The sequence below is a fragment of the Cryptosporidium ubiquitum genome (assembly GCF_001865345.1).
Source record: "Cryptosporidium ubiquitum isolate 39726 chromosome Unknown contig_22, whole genome shotgun sequence".
NCBI classification, from domain to species: Eukaryota; Apicomplexa; class Conoidasida; order Eucoccidiorida; family Cryptosporidiidae; genus Cryptosporidium; species Cryptosporidium ubiquitum.
The window spans coordinates 55,813-71,633 of NW_021639821.1; the positions used below are offsets into that span (position 1 = coordinate 55,813).

General features: G+C 32.5%; 7 protein-coding genes across 7 annotated transcripts; 4 read left to right on the top strand and 3 right to left on the bottom strand.

Annotated features, from left to right (window-relative positions):
* Window positions 1-1,404, bottom strand: cubi_00843 (N-myristoyltransferase; the record flags this gene model as incomplete). The annotated part of the gene is made up of 1 exon (XM_029017856.1): window positions 1-1,404. The coding sequence occupies one exon, from the start codon at window positions 1,402-1,404 to the stop codon at window positions 1-3; it is 1,404 nt and encodes a 467-aa protein (XP_028874235.1).
* Window positions 1,405-2,016: 612 nt separating this feature from the next.
* Window positions 2,017-2,871, top strand: cubi_00844 (uncharacterized protein; the record flags this gene model as incomplete). The annotated part of the gene is made up of 1 exon (XM_029017857.1): window positions 2,017-2,871. One exon carries the CDS (start codon window positions 2,017-2,019, stop codon window positions 2,869-2,871), a length of 855 nt encoding a protein of 284 aa, XP_028874236.1.
* Window positions 2,872-3,563: 692 nt separating this feature from the next.
* cubi_00845 (uncharacterized protein) lies at window positions 3,564-4,535 on the top strand (the record flags this gene model as incomplete). The annotated part of the gene is made up of 1 exon (XM_029017858.1): window positions 3,564-4,535. The coding sequence occupies one exon, from the start codon at window positions 3,564-3,566 to the stop codon at window positions 4,533-4,535; it is 972 nt and encodes a 323-aa protein (XP_028874237.1).
* Window positions 4,536-5,009: 474 nt separating this feature from the next.
* On the bottom strand, window positions 5,010-5,843 carry cubi_00846 (CCR4-NOT transcription complex; the record flags this gene model as incomplete). The annotated part of the gene is made up of 1 exon (XM_029017859.1): window positions 5,010-5,843. One exon carries the CDS (start codon window positions 5,841-5,843, stop codon window positions 5,010-5,012), a length of 834 nt encoding a protein of 277 aa, XP_028874238.1.
* Window positions 5,844-6,617: 774 nt separating this feature from the next.
* On the top strand, window positions 6,618-7,016 carry cubi_00847 (uncharacterized protein; the record flags this gene model as incomplete). Its single annotated transcript, XM_029017860.1, has 1 exon — window positions 6,618-7,016. The coding sequence occupies one exon, from the start codon at window positions 6,618-6,620 to the stop codon at window positions 7,014-7,016; it is 399 nt and encodes a 132-aa protein (XP_028874239.1).
* Window positions 7,017-9,009: 1,993 nt separating this feature from the next.
* Window positions 9,010-12,255, top strand: cubi_00848 (uncharacterized protein; the record flags this gene model as incomplete). Its single annotated transcript, XM_029017861.1, has 1 exon — window positions 9,010-12,255. The coding sequence occupies one exon, from the start codon at window positions 9,010-9,012 to the stop codon at window positions 12,253-12,255; it is 3,246 nt and encodes a 1,081-aa protein (XP_028874240.1).
* Window positions 12,256-13,455: 1,200 nt separating this feature from the next.
* On the bottom strand, window positions 13,456-15,738 carry cubi_00849 (uncharacterized protein; the record flags this gene model as incomplete). The annotated part of the gene is made up of 1 exon (XM_029017862.1): window positions 13,456-15,738. The coding sequence occupies one exon, from the start codon at window positions 15,736-15,738 to the stop codon at window positions 13,456-13,458; it is 2,283 nt and encodes a 760-aa protein (XP_028874241.1).
* Window positions 15,739-15,821: the final 83 nt, after the last annotated feature.

Below are 15,821 nucleotides of genomic sequence, written 5' to 3' on the forward strand. Positions count from 1 at the left end.
CTAAAATAATACAATACCAACATTAGAAGGTGAGATTTGAGGTATTTTCCAGTTAAATATATAATATCGTAATCTACCGGTACCTATAATAAATTTATGATCTTTAAGAACTTGCGAGTTTTGCATCAAATCCAGTGCATTCAAAGCATCACAATCCTTATCTTTGGCAGTAATAAGCATTTCATTAAATAATTCTGTTATTGAACAGGTATTTGCAACATTAAAGTATGAATATGCAATTTTGATTGTTGGAAACTTTTCATTATTAATAACAGTGGATTCTATAATAAAGAAGCTAAACAAATCAGTAATCTCTTTATTTTTATTTTCTCGAACATAAGTCACAATAACATTATCTATGTTGGTAAAGTAGTGTTTGATATCTTCAACACTAAAGCATTGGTGAATTACAATTTTGTTTTCAAGGTCTTGAATTTTGTCTAGTTTAATGTATGCTTGCTTTCCAAGCTCTTTTGAATGGTTGATGTCATCAAAATTAACTAAATTTTCCATGGTTTCATCACTCACATCTTTATATTTCTTAAAGTAACTTTCCATCAACTTGAAGATATTATCTGCATCTGAATCCACAGAGGGCCTAAAACCTGTTAGTCTTTTATCACTGGGTATACGATGATATTTAATTAAAGAACTCATGGTCATATTTTTTGGGACACCAATAAAACCAGTATTTAATAATCTCTTTACATTAATTACACGATGCCAATAGGTACCTATAGTAAAAGGTTTAGTAATGTTTTTTCCACAAGTATAAATTGACTGGAACATTTTTTCGCATCTAACTCTTCTGGTAATTTCCTTAATAAGTACAGGAGCAAGCCTTTTAGATCTAAGCTTTTTATGAACACAAAGGAAATTAACAACGCAAGTGCTCATGATTGTATTATGGATTCTAACTTTGATTGGGATTGCTGATATAAATCCTACCATCTTCTTTGTTTCATTAACTCGAACTCCAACAAGCCAGTTCTTTTTTTGTCCAGGAACACAAAGAGCCCATCTAAGAAATTCCTTTGAGTAATTAAATCTGAATTGCGAGTCGTCATCTTCAACATAGTGGTTTTTTAATAACTGGTAGGTATCTTCAAAATCTTGCGACTCTATATCCCATAAGTTGCAGTCGAACCAAGAAAAACCATCAGGGAGTTTGTATATTTCCTTTCTGAAAGAGTCAGGCTCAATTTCAATTGGTCCAAAAGAATAATCATCCAAGGAATCATCATCATTCTGAACAACTGGTTGGGTATTCCAGAATTTATGTGGTTTAATTACGTTTGCTGCTGTATTCATCAGATTTCCCAAACTCATTTCTTTTAGAAGATTTGTAATCTTCTTAGTATTTGAGATCGAAGATTCAGAATTTTCCGGAGCTCCATTACTCATCCTTACAAAGTATTCAGATATTTATATTTCTTTTGACTGATTATAGTGGCAATAATAACAGTATAAAGATAGTTTCCAGTAAGGTTAACCACTATTATTATTAGAAAGGAATTAATTCAATCAATTGCTTTTGCTAAAGCTAAGAAAGATTAAAAGGGGGGGGTTTTGAATTGGATTTTTGATAAGTCTAGAGAGGGGCATTGTGCTGATACAGAATAAGAGGGGGGTATAAAAAAAATAAAGTGGGCTCTGAATTTTATAACAAATACAAAAAAAGATAAAGCTACATGCAAATAGAAGAACAAACAATGATGGTTAGATATTCTATATAAATAGAATCTACAGAAAAGCAGTTGGACAAATTTTTCATTAATTACTAGAAAAAAGAAAATCAATATAATCATTTAAAATGACCATTATTAATAATTTTGTACTATTTATAATACAAAAATAGGCGGGTAAGCATGCTCTGCAATATGTTTAGGCGGGAAAATTAAAATGTTAAAATATTATCAAATATAAAACTTTACATGAGAAAAAAAAAGTTTGAAGCTATAATTAATTGGAAATTGAAGATTTAAGAGGCGAAAAGACTGTAAAGGAAGTAAATAAATGAAGATAGAGGACAGTGTAATAGTAGTAACAGGTGGGATGAGTGGATTAGGTAAGGCAGTTGTGGATGAGTTGGCAAAGGAAAATCCAAGAAAAGTGTGTTTGATGGACGCAGCACTAAAAGAAGATGATTTTGAGGAGGAACTAATGAGTAATTGTGAAAAGTACTGTGTAGATGTAACCGACTACAAATGCATTAAGAACGCAGCCAAGTCGATAATGAACAAGTACTCTAAAATAGATATTGTGGTACACTGTGCAGGTATTACTCACTGTCCGACTCCAATAGTACAGAAGGATGACAATGGGAAGATAATGGAGAACAATGAAGATATTCCAGAAATTTGGGGAAAAGTAATGAATGTGAATGTTATGGGCACTTTGAATATAGTTCACTGCTTAGCTCCATTTTTGGCAATGAACAAAGGAAATTCTCATGGATTTGAAAAAGGAGTATTTGTTTTGGTGTCAAGTAGTACAGCAAGAGATGGACCCGCTCAAAATCAGGGTTATGTTGCCTCCAAAGGAGCAATAAATTCCTTGACTTTGCCTTTAGCAAGAGAATTAGGTCCACTAGGGATCAGAGTAGTTACGATCAGTCCGGGAATTTTTGATACTCCGATGTCAAAACATTCAATGAGTGAAAAAATTTCTTCTACTTTATTAAAGTCGATTCCATTGGGAAGATTTGGTGTTCCAAATGAATTTGCTGAAACTGTAATAAATGTTGGGATAAAGTCTGAATATATTTCAGGAGAAATTGTTTATTTGGATGGTGCTTGGAGACCTCCATTTATAACTAGTGGAAGTATAAAGAGGTTGTCAATCCATAAGTCATCTAGTAATGATGAGTGAATGAATTTTAACACAAAAGAGTACTACAAATTGAATCTATATATTTATTTTCACTCTCTTCATAATGCTATATTCAACTTTTCTTTGGAGTTAAATTTTGTAGAAATGAAGTAAAAGGTAAATTATTTATTTTATTATAGTTTCTTTTTTTATTTGAGCTGAGTTTATTTATAATGCCAATATAATACAAGTCTTTAGTATGTGCTGTTATTTTTCTTCCTTTTTTATATCACAATCTTGTACATTTTTATTGATGTAATTATAAATTCTCTTATCAGTTTAAAATTCAAATTTCAACTTTTATTATTTTACCGTTAAGCATCTGCTTTGTTACAAAGTCCCACCCCTCGTATTTGACCTGGTAGCTCCAACGGTAGAGCGTCTGACTCCAGATCAGACGGTTCAGGGTTCGAATCCCTGTCGGGTCACCTTTTTCTCTGAATAGAAAATTGCGCGCCCGCGGGGTGATTATCTATTAAATGAGTGGCAGGAGGATGCATGCAGTGGGGAAAACAATTTGGAAAAGAAACAAATTTGGGATGTTCAAGTCAATAAAAAAAAAGAGAGATGATTTTTTGTTCAAGTGGAACAGAAGGAGGTATAGTTATAGAATGGGATGGTATTATTCAATGTTAAGTGTGGTTTCGGGGTTGATCATATTAATTAGCTTCATATTGTTTTTTTTATTAAAGATGAATAATTGCACTGGTAGGAAATGTGGAGTTTTCCGAACATTTTCATGTTCTCCAACAAGTGTATCACTCTTATCATCGGCATTTATATCTTTGGGAAGTATTTATTCCATTAAATCAGCTTTTAGTTATATGCTTTCTAGATTGTTATATAGTTTTGCAAACTACAGGACAACGGATTTCATGGCTTTGGGTAAGTTTGCTTCAATACTTGGAGCTTTGGTAAAGCATGTTCCGTTTGTTGTCGCTTTATGTACAATTTGCAATGGTATAATATGTTTGACAGGGATAATATATATACTCATAGGACTATGTAGTCATTCTTATTCTTCAGCAACTCAGATAATTGTCGATAACTGTCGTTTATACTTTTCAAACTGTGAGAATACCACAATCAATTCGATCATGGATTGTAATGATCCATCTCAACTAGTTTCATCCCCATTTTTACAGTTAAGATGTTTACCAGGCTCGTCTGAAATTTGTAAGTATTCACAGGAACTTAAATCTGGAACAAATCCTTGTACCAGGGAAATGCTAAAAAATTATCTTATGTCTACAGGAGATACTGAAATTATTGGGGAGTTGGAAAAGGAGACTAGAAGTTTATTAACGAATAGATTAAGTAAGCAAGATAAAGAAAATGATGGAAAAGTAATACATCAAAGAAAACTTAGTTCGACTTATATTTCAACACTACAAGGCGTAAGCAATCGAGAACTACTAGATCTATACCTAATACCAACCTCGCCTTCAGGCCAAAGTGAATTAATAAGCAGCTATGGCTTCAGCGATCTATATGCAGCAGCTCGTGTTTGGATAGCTGTTGCTTGTTATACTTATGTTTCCACAACCATTCTCTTCTTCTTCGTTAAATATTTCAGCCCTCAAGACTCTTGTTTCTCTTTTGTTAGAAAACCAAAAGAATTATTTCTTCTAAAAATACTGAATGTATTTACTCCTTGGCAGTAAAACAAAATGAAGCAAAATATAATAATTTTATAAAATAAGAAACAATTATTTTCACATTAGTTTGTTTCTTAACATAACCAATTGCTTATAGGATATACCATAAACATATTTATTTTAGGCTTTCACCTATTATTTTACTTATTCTTTTCTTAGATATCAAATTATTCTTTAATTAAAAAAAAAAGCCGTAAGATAATAAACAATAGCTCGGATGATTAAGATGGTGTCTTGACAATCGTTGTAGTTTTACATCTGTTAACTAAAATTACAAAAAAATAATTAAAAAAATGATTAAAGTTTTGTTCTCTTAACTTTTTTAAACTTTTTTTTCAATCTAAATACCTTCCCCTCCCCCCCCAACATAAAATAAATTTCTCAACAGACAGTGTCAAGACCTGATATATGTATTACCCACCAATTTTTGGCGGGTTTTTTTTTCTGAAAAATATGAATGATAAAAATTTAAAGATTGGCTTATTTAACAGCAGTTGGAGGAGAAAGGCCAAAGCCATAAATTTGTCCATTAAAGAGGGTATCATCAACGTGGGAATTAAGATGAAGTTTGAATAATTTGAAGAATGTACAACATGTAACAAGTGCATCAGAACCGGCTTGATGAGCAATTCCAATTCTTTGAATTTTAAGATGTTCAGAGAGTTTTTGTAACGAGGAAAGGTGACTAAGGTTGGAAAGTTGCTTCAGTATAAATTTAAGGTCATAAAGTGTTGGGAAAAGTGCTTTAACAAGTTCTATAAAGTTTGTTTCAGTTTCTGGTAGAGGTTGAGAACTTAGGATCTTTACAAGGTAAGCAAAATCATAGCATCCATGAAAGCTAATCCATTTAACTTTGGGGTTGAGAACAAGTCCACTTCCATACATGTGTTCACCAAAACACAAAAAATCGATTCCATTATTAAGGTGTTTGTCAAATTCGATACCAGAATGACGAAGAAATTGAATTGATTCTTGAGAATAAATATCATATTCCATATCAAATTTAAAGTTAAACTGAAAAGTTGAGCAAATATTTGTAGGTGCCTGACCATATTTATTTCTAAAGCTTAAGCCTATTTGAATGACTTTAAGCAAATCCACATTAAACCGGACAGTCTGGTAATAATATTCATAATAGTTATTTGTAGGACGTACCACTACGCCTGGGAACTCTGTATCTATCGCGACATATGGAAAATCATCCATGATTTCTGAGATCATTTGAAATGCCTCATTAATATTATTTTGCCAAACTTCATATATGACTCCCTTCTTGGAAGCTATCGTCGCATTTTCATTATTATAATGGGTCATAATGGCTCCTCTCAGGCTTAGCTATTGCTAAATAATAGCAACAACGTAGAAACTTTAAATCTTTCTTTCAATTTTTCCTGAATTTATTAAATTAATGAATTATATTAATTACCTGTCCATATTTATTTTTGAAATATATTGGCGCCATATTTTAATGATGTTAAATAAGCGCGAACTTGATTTAATTATTTAGTATAAAACTTTGTTTCCGTTACCCCTCTCCCAAATTGGAATATTTAATGTCAAATTTTTATATTTATCCAGAAATTACTTATTATTTATAAATTTCAAGCTTTTCCCCCTCTTTCAACCCCCCCTACATTTACAATAAATTTTCAATATTACCAGGACTTTAAATATTTTCTTGGTAGAGAGATAATCAATTATAGTAGTAATTCTTAGAGTGGAACAGTAAGAATAGGAAGAAAATTAAATTTTATGAATTAGTTTGAATTAATAAAGAAAAAAAGATCCAAAAGTAATATAAATATATATTTGTGTTGATTGATTATGTTATATCAAAAAATACCATCACATAGTTTATTATCTGAGTAAGATTAATAATATTAACCATCCTATGGAAAACTGGATATATTATATTCAAGACTCACTTTTTTTTTTTTTTTTTTTAAGAACTGTATAGATTTTCTGGTATATTTTTATACATTAAAATTAAAGTTTTGCAACCTATTTGTTTAACAGATCTTAATTAAATTCCTTACATCACCTTCATTTTACCTACCAATTTTTGTCTGTATAGCAAAGACTTTATAAATGAATCTTTTAGAGTCTTCTATTAATGAATACTTGGGTGAAGAATTTATTCTGGATCCTTTAATAGATAATTATTATTTTCAATCAGATACAACTCACCCCACTTTTTCAGTGGGTTTTGAAGAAGATAACATTTATTCATGTGACAATGTCCAAACTTTTCAAGAAGATTCAGATTTTATTGAGCACTTTGACCAAAACAACTTAGGTTTAAACTGGGATGACAGCTATTTATTTGATCAGAAAAGACACAAGGAACTAAAAGACTTTACTTTGGAACTTGCTTCAGATCCTTCTCCAAATTCTGAATTTCTTTTCAAAGTGGTTGAAATCCTAAATTCCGCTCTAGAAGACAAATTTAAAGTCCTGGATTCTCAAGTATCTCCTTTTGTTGAATAAAATGGGAATTGAACGAGAATATTTAATCCGTAATATTTTTGAATACTTTTTAATTTCAACTAAAAATAATTCATCAAACTTGGTTTTGTAGTCTTAAATATATTATTTTGGCAGCCGGTACTTTAAATCCAGTTCTCATGTACTTTTATAAAAATTCCAATGTTTAATACGTATATGCATGCATGCATGCATAAATATATTCATAAACTTACATACTGTATATCATATATATATAATATATTCATATATTATTATGCGCACCAAATTATAACTAGTTTTAATTAACTTTATTAATTGTACTTTAATAGTGTAAATTTGATGTTTCTGGTTCCATAAATATGACTAATAAGCTATTTATTTCATTATTTACTTGAATGTATTTTTTCTTTAATCTGGAATTTTACGAGTAAAACTTTCAATTCAAACACTTACATTATGCGGGATAATCCATTCATTTAATAGGACAATATCTGGAAATAAAGCAGAAAAAACTTTTCTGAATGATCCCCACATAATTTATCTGATCATTTTCAGCATTAAATAGTTGAAACATTGAATTAGAAGTTGCCAAAGGTAATCCTCTCTCTATGCAAGCAATAAATACACGAGGTTTTTAAAAATTGCAAGTAATTTCCCGCCTAGTTCCCAAACACGTCTCTAAAAATAATAATTTTTATTAACAATAGAAAGAGTTGTGTTGCCAGGAAAAATAATAAGAGGAGTATTAATAGTACCACTTTATAGGAAGAGCTGTGCACAGCTTATTTTGGACTTTCGAAGAGTGGAGGGAGTCTTGCTCTCAGACATTGAAAAATTTGCAAGTGTTTGATCACTGCATACAAAAGTGTTTGGATATAATTCTTGCATAGATTTCGAGATATTCCAAGAAAGGCTCGATTTTTCCTTTTTTAAATTGGAGCTTTTTTTAGAAATATATGAAGTTTTTGCTGGTTTTTTTCAGGTATCTAAAACGGAGCATACCCCACTTGTAACTGAGCATTATCAATTACTAGTACTACTTCTTACAACTCGAATTAAGAATCACCTTTAAATAGTTTTTTTTAGAGGCTGATACTGATTTTATATACCGTTCATTGAGGAGCTTTTAAAGGAAGATTAATGGATTTTTGATATAATTGGAACTGTTCTTAAGACGAAAAATATATATATATTATATATTTTTCTCTTTCTCAGTCACCCTCTTTCTTAAATTCGAACACCATACAACATATTAAAATTTGTACTTAACAAGGAATTATACTGGTTATTTAGATTAAATTATACTCAGTGAATTTTTTCTTGTGATTAACCAGCTTATATTGAAACTATATTGATTTCCCATTCCTCCAAATAGTTTCTAGTGTGAAAGAGTTGAGTGAGAAAGATTAAGAAGCTCTGTGTGCTTCGATATATAGTTTCAATTTACATTTTTTTGTTGATTATTGAAAATAAAGTGAAAGATATAACTGAAAAATAGATCTCTTTCACGGATTTGTTGCTTTTATTTTTTTTTTTTTTGGCCCCTTTACCGTATAATTCAGTATAGAGCGAAGGGTTTAAGCTATTAATAGGAGAAGACCCAAAGGATTACTTTTCATTTTGGCTGTATTGTTTGTGTTAAAGCCCAGTTATTCTTGTTAAATTTGTTTGGTTTAGAAAAACATACTGAATAATACACTTATTGTAATTGGAAAAAACTTGGTTTTCTGTTATTCCAATAAATTCTCGAATTTTGGCCATATTTAATTTGAAAGCACTCATTTATTAAACCGAAAGTCACCAAGTAATTCTTTGAACTAGAGTTCCTGCTTGAAAAAGGAAAAATATCATTACCGTTAATAATATTTTAATATCATAAATTAAAAATCCATACAATTAATAAATATAAAAGTAAAGAAATTCACACATTAAAATTTGACTCTTTACTTTTTCAGTATATAAAAATAAGGTTAATCCACTTCAACCTTTGGATTTTTCAATATTATTCAAAACGATGTCTGGTCAAAAAGTAGTCAACAATATATGTGGATTTGAAAAGAAAAGCCTGGACATTATTAAGACTAATCTCGAAACACTTTTGAGCAGAAAACATATATTAGACAATGCGGTAATACAAGAATGCTTCAACAAGGACATACTTGGATTTTCTTTGGATTCAGTCTCAAACTTGGAAGAATTAAAGGAAATTAGCTCAAGCTTGCTTGGAAAAGATCCTAGCTCTGGTAAAAAAGAACTAATGCTTGCAATTTGCCTCGGAGCTGGAATATCCAATATTTTTAATATTTCTGTATATTCGGAGGAAGGAAATGAAATAGATCTGGATGTTTTCCATTCAAATGAGAACAAGAAGCTTGACGAGGATGAATTAATGAATAATTTGCTTGATGCTTCAAAATTGATAATGGAGTTTCTAGAAACTGGGCGTGAAAAAGATATTTTTATCAAGCCAATTTTCAAAGCTGAGCGTACAACTTTGATTTTACGTGACCTCGAGAACGATGTAATTGAGGATGAAATTTTTGACCTTCTGAAAAAATGCCCCCATTTCTATTCATTAGAAGCCGCTTCTAACGATAAGACTGCCGAAAATAGTACAGAAGCTGTAAGAAAATTGGTTGTTGATTTCCGAAAAGAAGTGCATGGTACCTGGTTTATTACACTTAAAACTGAAGATTTAACCACAAAGGTTGCCTTATGGTTGCGTAGTCAAAAACTCAGAGACCACAACAGCTCTCCAATAAAAGTCGGAATCAAATCTGAACACCCCATTGCTAGTCTTTTGTCTGTATTATCAATGAGCAAGAGCCCCCAATATTTAAGCAACAGAATGAACAACTTGCAAATTTCTGGATCTGAAGTAAGCACTGGAATCGCTCCAATGGTGGCAACTTTACATGCTTCTCTTCCCAATAGACCTCCAATTATATCAGGTAATGAGCTTGGAGGTTTAAATACCGGAAACTGCCTAATAGGAGTTGAAGAAGCCACTGCAGATGGTCTTCCTTCACATAAAGGAGTTGTAATGGGAGGTGTTAGCCCCAAGATGGGATATATGATGAATATTTCGGGATATTCCAACAATAAGTTCATTCAATCACACCCTCAAATAAACGGAGCTGGCTTAGAGAATCAACAACCACCTCAAGGCGCAGTTAGTGAGCCACAAAAAGCTATGGATAGTCTGAGCAGTCAGAATCACGAGCATATGGCCACACCAGTTCCAATGATGTATCAATATCATAGAGGTATAGGAAGAGCTATTGAAGTTCCAAATCCTACAAACCATTTAAATATATATGGATCGATACTTGGAGCTCCAAATGGTGGCGTGATTGCGCCAATAGTAGTAGTTCCTGGAACTACGATGCCGGGAACCTTACCTGCTTCAACACCTTCTTCTCCAATAATGGAGATTAATTCACCAAATATATGCAAGACTGATGCACCAGAGTCTACCGAAGCGGATTACCCACGTTCAAATTCCAATTCCCCTAAGAGACATGAACAAAAGAGAAGGGGTTCCAGGACCTCCGAGTTTAGTGACTCTGATGCACGAAACTTATCTCCAAATAATAGTAGTAATAGAAGAAATAGCCGAGAGACCATCTCCAGTGTTTTGGCAGCAAGCGAAGTTGATAACTGTGTAGTCTCTCCAGTAATTGATGGAATTAACTCAGTTATAAGAGGAATTCCTCAAGGAGCTACTACATTGATTCACGGAATAACTCCCTTTTACTACGGAGTCTCTGGGTTGCCTGAGGTCCAGCCGGTCAATTTGCAGTATATAGGTGTGCCACATCCTGGTTCTCACCCCCCCCACGTCTTTATTCATGGGAATCCACAATTACAATATCAACACCAAATGGATATTGGGATTTCCGGATCTGGTCAAGGAAATCCTGTGAATTTTGAATCAGGTCCATCAAATCCTAAATTAGATTCCGAGACTAATAAGTTCAACGGCCAACATAACCTTCCCCGAATACCAGCAGTATTCCCTACTGGCTACTACCAAAATACTCAATATATCGGGGAAGATTCTTTTGGGTTCATAGGAAGCCATAGATTTCCTGTTGGAAACTTTGCATTTAATAATGCAGGTACTTTGATTTCAGCCGGAGGAGTAGGTAATACTTCTGCTGTACCTGAAAACTTAGTGAACCAGGGCCAAAATTTTTGGGTAAGTAATCCTGCAAATAGTAATAATACTGGAAACCAGAGATTTAAGTTCAATAATCGAAAGAATAACGGCTCCAGTGGTAGTCGTGCAGGTACTAAAACCAACCAAAACTCTAAAAAGAATAACCATTTAAAGCTTTCTGGAAATGGAGGTAATCCAGAAAATCCAAACTTTGTAACAAAGGTAGGATCAAAAACGGGAGCTGTCTCCCAACTTCTCGGAAATGACTCAATTCCAAAGCATGCTGAAATAGACCAAAATGAGCTTGCAGAAGCATGCTCCACCAATAGCTCTAAACAAGACCCGAATTACAAAAAAGAAAATCCTGAGTCCTTTCCGTCTGAAAGGCATGCAAAAGACTACCCATTTGGAGCCGGAGAACCGACAAATGATTCCTCTCATGCTGTTTTAAATGAAAATAACCAGAACCAAAGTTGCAAGAAACTCCAAGAAAATTCGTCAGAGCTAACAGTAAATGAGCTCCCAGGTAAACAACAAGCATTTGGAAAGATTTTTAAATCCTTTGTAAGTTCTGGAAACAAGTCAAAAGGCCAAAGGAACGGTAAAAAGTCATCAAATAGTAATGGGACTTCTGCTAACAAAAAGAACTTTGAGCATAATGAATACCAATCTAATGCGAACAACGATAAATCCAAAGCTTTTAACAATGCTGAAGGTAATAATGGACCACAATGCCTGGAGGCCAAAACTGGGGTTAGTGACCACCACAGAAGACGAACTTCTAAGCAAATGAATCCTGCTGGAAACGTAGGAGGGGATCATGGTAGTTTTATCCAGGGAAAGTATAATGGGTATGAAAATAACCACTTTCGCGTAAAACGCACAATTGGAAATGAACAATCCCACTTTAACTTCAATAATCATGGAAAACATTCTGGTGGCAATCTTAATGGTACTGGTGGCAGTAATGGTCATGTTAATCAGATAGGAAGCCATAAAAGTAAAGGACAAATACTCAGAAGCAATGACCAGGAAGCCAAGGGAATTGGCCTTGACAATTTTCCATCTTTGTCTGATGCAATTGCAATAAAAAAATAAATAATTCAATATTTTACCCAAGCTTAAATATACTCAACTAGGCGAACTGGAGCACTAAGTTCCCCCTCTTTCTCAGTCATTGAAAACTTAACATTTTAACTCTTTATTTCTCCAAGTTGGCCATGTTTGTAGAGATATGTATGGGTATTGAAATTAAACCTAAGCCTTAATGCTTCAATATTTTATTTTTAACTAAATACTTCATCTTCTTTGACTCTTTAATTCAAAATTTAAAATTTGACTAATTCAGCCCTTAATTTTGCAAAAAAAAAATCCATTGCCAACAACTTTTTACCGGTTTTTGCATGAAATTTTTGCACGAGGTTTTTGCACATGCACTTTTCTATGTGGAAAGGCGGGAAGGTTCGTGACTGGAAATGAGACCAACAACTAGGAGGTGCATTAGCAATAATTAACAAATGAATGAGGATTATATCAGAAAGATTTAAATTCATTGAATAACTAGAATAATACAAAGAAGGATCAAACCTTCAAGGTGACTGAATGAGGGTGTTTTTTTTTGTATCAATAAGAGAAAACCCAAAAGAGCAAATGATTACTTGGAATACATATACTTGCGTTTTAAAGCTGAACTTCGAAGCAAATTTCAACTAATGGATGTTTAATTTTGACCTTTTTACTAATAATATTAAGTGGCTATGTTGAAATATATACACTCAGCTAAGGGAAATAATGTAACTATATACCTGGCTGAGAATTTTCTTTAATCTTGCTTAATTTTAATTATGATCATGTACATTTAAGCATGCTGGAAGTTCTTAGAAGAACAGATTATCTTCGTGAGATTTCGAATTTGATTGAGAAATCTATTAAGCGCATTAAATGGTATATTTGGACATTTGCTATTTAAATGCTAATCATGTTAAAATATACTTAATTTTGTATTGGAGATAAGGATATATACGGATAGACTAGAGTAGGATTAGAGATTTTGAATTTAATACAGTTATAGAATTTATGTTGAGAACCAACTCATAAGTGAAGTAATTTGGCCGCGAAAGTCACTTTTTGATATTTTTACTTTTTTTTTAGAGAGATATACAAAGTTTTTAAATGAGGGTTTTTTTAGTTAATTTATCACAAAGATGGAAAAATCCCAAATATACTGTACGATTATTTTACTTATATATTTGTTTCTATAACATATAATTAAAATGATTGAGTGTATTTCAGTTATACCTAATTCCTTTTTTTTTTTAATGAATTTCTAATAATATTAAATTTGCTACTAAGAGTACTTGACTTTTCTTCACTTTTTGCTTCTTGTTCCTCCAAAGCTTCAAGCCTTTCCAGATAAGATAAACCTTTACTTTTAAGCTGGTTATTCATTTTCAGTGCACTTTGGAAGCTGTTTTTAGAAACTTTGTATTCAACTTTTAGAAAAGATTTAGCACTTTTAAATGCGGAAGAAAAGCTGGAAGGTCCGGCTTTATTGGATTGTATGCAATCAAAGTCTAGTTCTTGTATTTGGTCATATTCAAAAGAGAACTCCTGTTTAAAAGGTTGATTTCTGAAACTATTAATATATTCATCCTTGCTGAATAACTTTGAAGGAGAATTTTTCCTGTGGATCTTGGACGAAACAAAAGACATGAAAGATTCTTGTTTATCTTGTTTTTTATCTTTGGAATCACAAACATCACAGCAAGGCATATAATAAGAGCAAGAGTAATTTTCTTTGCTAAGTTTTTCGCCAAAATAGCCAAGAAGAAATTTCCTTCTACATTGTCCATACTTATTGATTCTGATCTGATAATTACTTGGATCTTGTGGTTTTAAATTAGAATTAAATCCAGAAATGTGATTAATAGAAGATCTATTTACATTATTATTATCAATAGTATTCTCTGGGTAATAGTCTGTTTCATAGTAGCTATCAATTTCTTGATATTCCGAATTATTGCACTGAGCAAATTCCACAATAGACTGTAAGTTATCTTGAAACTTCTCAAAAGCCTGTTGGGCTTTCTGTTGGGATTTCATAAATAAGTACTGCAAAGACTTTCTCTTTATAGATTTCAAGCAAGTAATGTCTTTTTTGCTAAAAAATAGCATAGCTTTTGAGAATTTAGAATCTCTTCCTGCTCTTCCGCTCTGTTGATAATATGAATCAATACTATCTGGAATTGAGGAATGAATCACAAAACGAACATTTGGTTTGTGAACTCCCATTCCAAAAGCAATAGTCCCAACCAAAACATGAATCTTATTTTCAAGCCACTCGTTTTGTATTTGTGTTCTAATTTTTAGTGATAATCCTGCGTGATAAGATTTGCTAGGGATTCCTTTGTTAGATAAGTACTGTGAAAGATGTTCACTGGACTTTCTTGAATTCACGTATACAATTCCTATGGGAGTTTCTTTACTATCTAATCTCTTAAAGTATTCCTGCATATATAAAACCCCATTCAAAATTATTTCTTCAAGGCTTAAATCTGTCAAATAATCATTTGTATCAATATTATAAGCAGTATAGTGAATATTTGGCCTATTGAAAGAATTAATGGAAATATAAGGATCTCTCAAATTCAATACAGTCTTGATATCCCGTTGTACCTTTGGTGAGGCTGTGGCAGTGCATGCTAAAATAGGAACATCTGAAAAGATGTTTTTTATTTGATTAAGCCGTCTGTAAGCAGTTCTGAAATCGTGGCCCCACTCACTTATGCAATGGGCTTCGTCTATTGCAAAGCAATATAAGTTGCCGTTCATATACAATTTATAAAGGCATCCAAGTACTTTTTCTGTCCCAAAGCTCTCAGGTGTCACATATATAATACTGTTTGTTGGTATCTTTTTCTCCAAATCTGCATATAATTCTTCTAATGCATTGTTTATGCTCTGGGAAGGATCACTTTTTTGAATGATTGTTGAACTAAGCCCATTTGATTTTACCCCCCATTTTCTAAGAGAATTGATCTGGTCCTCTATTAAAGCAATTAAAGGACTTACTACTACAGTTACCATTCCTTTACTTAGTGAAGGAATCACTTTAACTTGTTTCTGGTACTCTCTCAATAAACTCGGTAGCTGATAAGTCAGTGACTTTCCTCCTCCTGTTGGAAGTATTAAAACCACATCCTTCCTTTCACATACTAGTTTCTCTATTGCATCTTTCTGACCCCTTCTATAATCCTCCAACTTTAAGTAACTTAATCCCCATCTAAGTCCCTTCTTAAGTTCCGCCACATCTTCCTCAATTACCTTATCTTCGCGTTTTAAATTATCCACCTTGAGTTTGTATCTACAAAACAACTCCTTTATTTTATCTTCCTGCGCCTTCTCAGCCTCTATATTATTTTCAAGTTCTTTTACTCTTAATTGTTCCTCATTATCAAAATCATCTTCACTTTCCACCAGCTTCCTTTTGCTTAAGCCCATAAAGTTGTTTAATGAAGATTGTTTCCACTTCTCATTCTTCTTCGCTGTTTCTCCTTTTAATCTTCCCTCTGTAACTCCCATTTCACAGTATTAATAACTGCTGAAAAAAAGTCTTACTTCTAGCTCTTCCTTTATCCAATGTACTACCTACAAAATTAATCTCT